The sequence below is a fragment of the Trichinella spiralis genome, assembly GCF_000181795.1.
Source record: "Trichinella spiralis strain ISS 195 chromosome Unknown Scfld2662, whole genome shotgun sequence".
Taxonomy (NCBI): domain Eukaryota; kingdom Metazoa; phylum Nematoda; class Enoplea; order Trichinellida; family Trichinellidae; genus Trichinella; species Trichinella spiralis.
In genome coordinates this window covers 1-1,051 of record NW_003529601.1, presented here as the reverse complement: position 1 = coordinate 1,051, position 1,051 = coordinate 1, and the positions used below count along the sequence as shown (strand labels likewise).

Genomic DNA, 1,051 nt, shown 5'->3' with positions numbered 1-1,051 from the left:
GGGTTTTTGCAGGAGTTGGAGGCCATTCCCCTTTGAATCAATTTCCATTTCCAGGAAAAGGAACCCCATATGCACCAAGTTTTCCATCACATGACGCAAAACCCGGATTGCCAATTCCAAAACGTAATTTGCCACATAATGTGCCTTGATTACTTTTAAATAGATGAATATTTTCAGAAGATGGTAGCAAACATACTCCATCTGATGCATTGAAAATACCGCCCAAAGCCATACCTGGTTCTGATAGTTCAACACCAGAACAATCGAGCGTACCTACAGTGCCAATAAAGAAAGGTATACTATATTGTATAGCAAAAAGGAGATAGTGCTCTAATTTGTATGACGGGGCTTCTGCAGGAGATGGAGGACATTCACCATCAGATCAACTTCCACTTCCAGGAAAAGGAACCCCATCTGCACCAAGTTCTCCATCACATGACGCAATACCAGGATTGCCAATTCCAAAACGTAATTTGCCACATAATGTGCCTTGATTATCTTTTAAATAGATGAATATTTTCAGAAGACGGTAGCAAACATACTCCATCTGATGCATTGAAAATACCGCCCAAAGCCATACCTGGTTCTGATAGTTCAACACCAGAACAATCGAGCGTACCTACAGTGCCAATAAAGAAAGGTATACTAAATTTGTATAGCAAAAAAGGGACATAATGGCTCTAATTTTGGAAGGACGGGGGCTTTCTGCAGGAAGATGGAAGGGCCATTCCCCCATCCTGAACCAACTTCCCCCTTCCCAGGAAAAAGGAAACCCCCATCTGGCCCCCAAGTTTTCCCCTTCCCCTGGACCCCATAACCCAGGAATGGCCAATTTCCAAAAACGTAATTTCGCCCCATAAAGGGGGCCTTGGATTACTTTTTAAATAAGAATGAAAAATTTTCAAAAAAACGGGTAGCAAACATTACTTCCCATCCTGGATGCATTTGAAAAAAACCCGCCCCAAAAGCCCATACTCTGGGTTCCTGATAGGTACAACACCAAAAACAATCGAGCCGTACCCTGGCACTGCCAATAAAAAAAGGTATACTA

General features: G+C 42.5%; 1 protein-coding gene across 1 annotated transcript; it reads left to right on the top strand.

The window, feature by feature from the left end:
• Nucleotides 1-54: 54 nt before the first annotated feature.
• Nucleotides 55-494, top strand: Tsp_13976 (conserved hypothetical protein; the record flags this gene model as incomplete). The annotated part of the gene is made up of 3 exons (XM_003368326.1): nucleotides 55-123; nucleotides 178-294; nucleotides 400-494. Coding segments are annotated over 3 exons (281 nt in total), but the record flags the coding sequence as incomplete, so codon positions are not given.
• Between the last annotated feature and the right edge of the window lie 557 nt (nucleotides 495-1,051).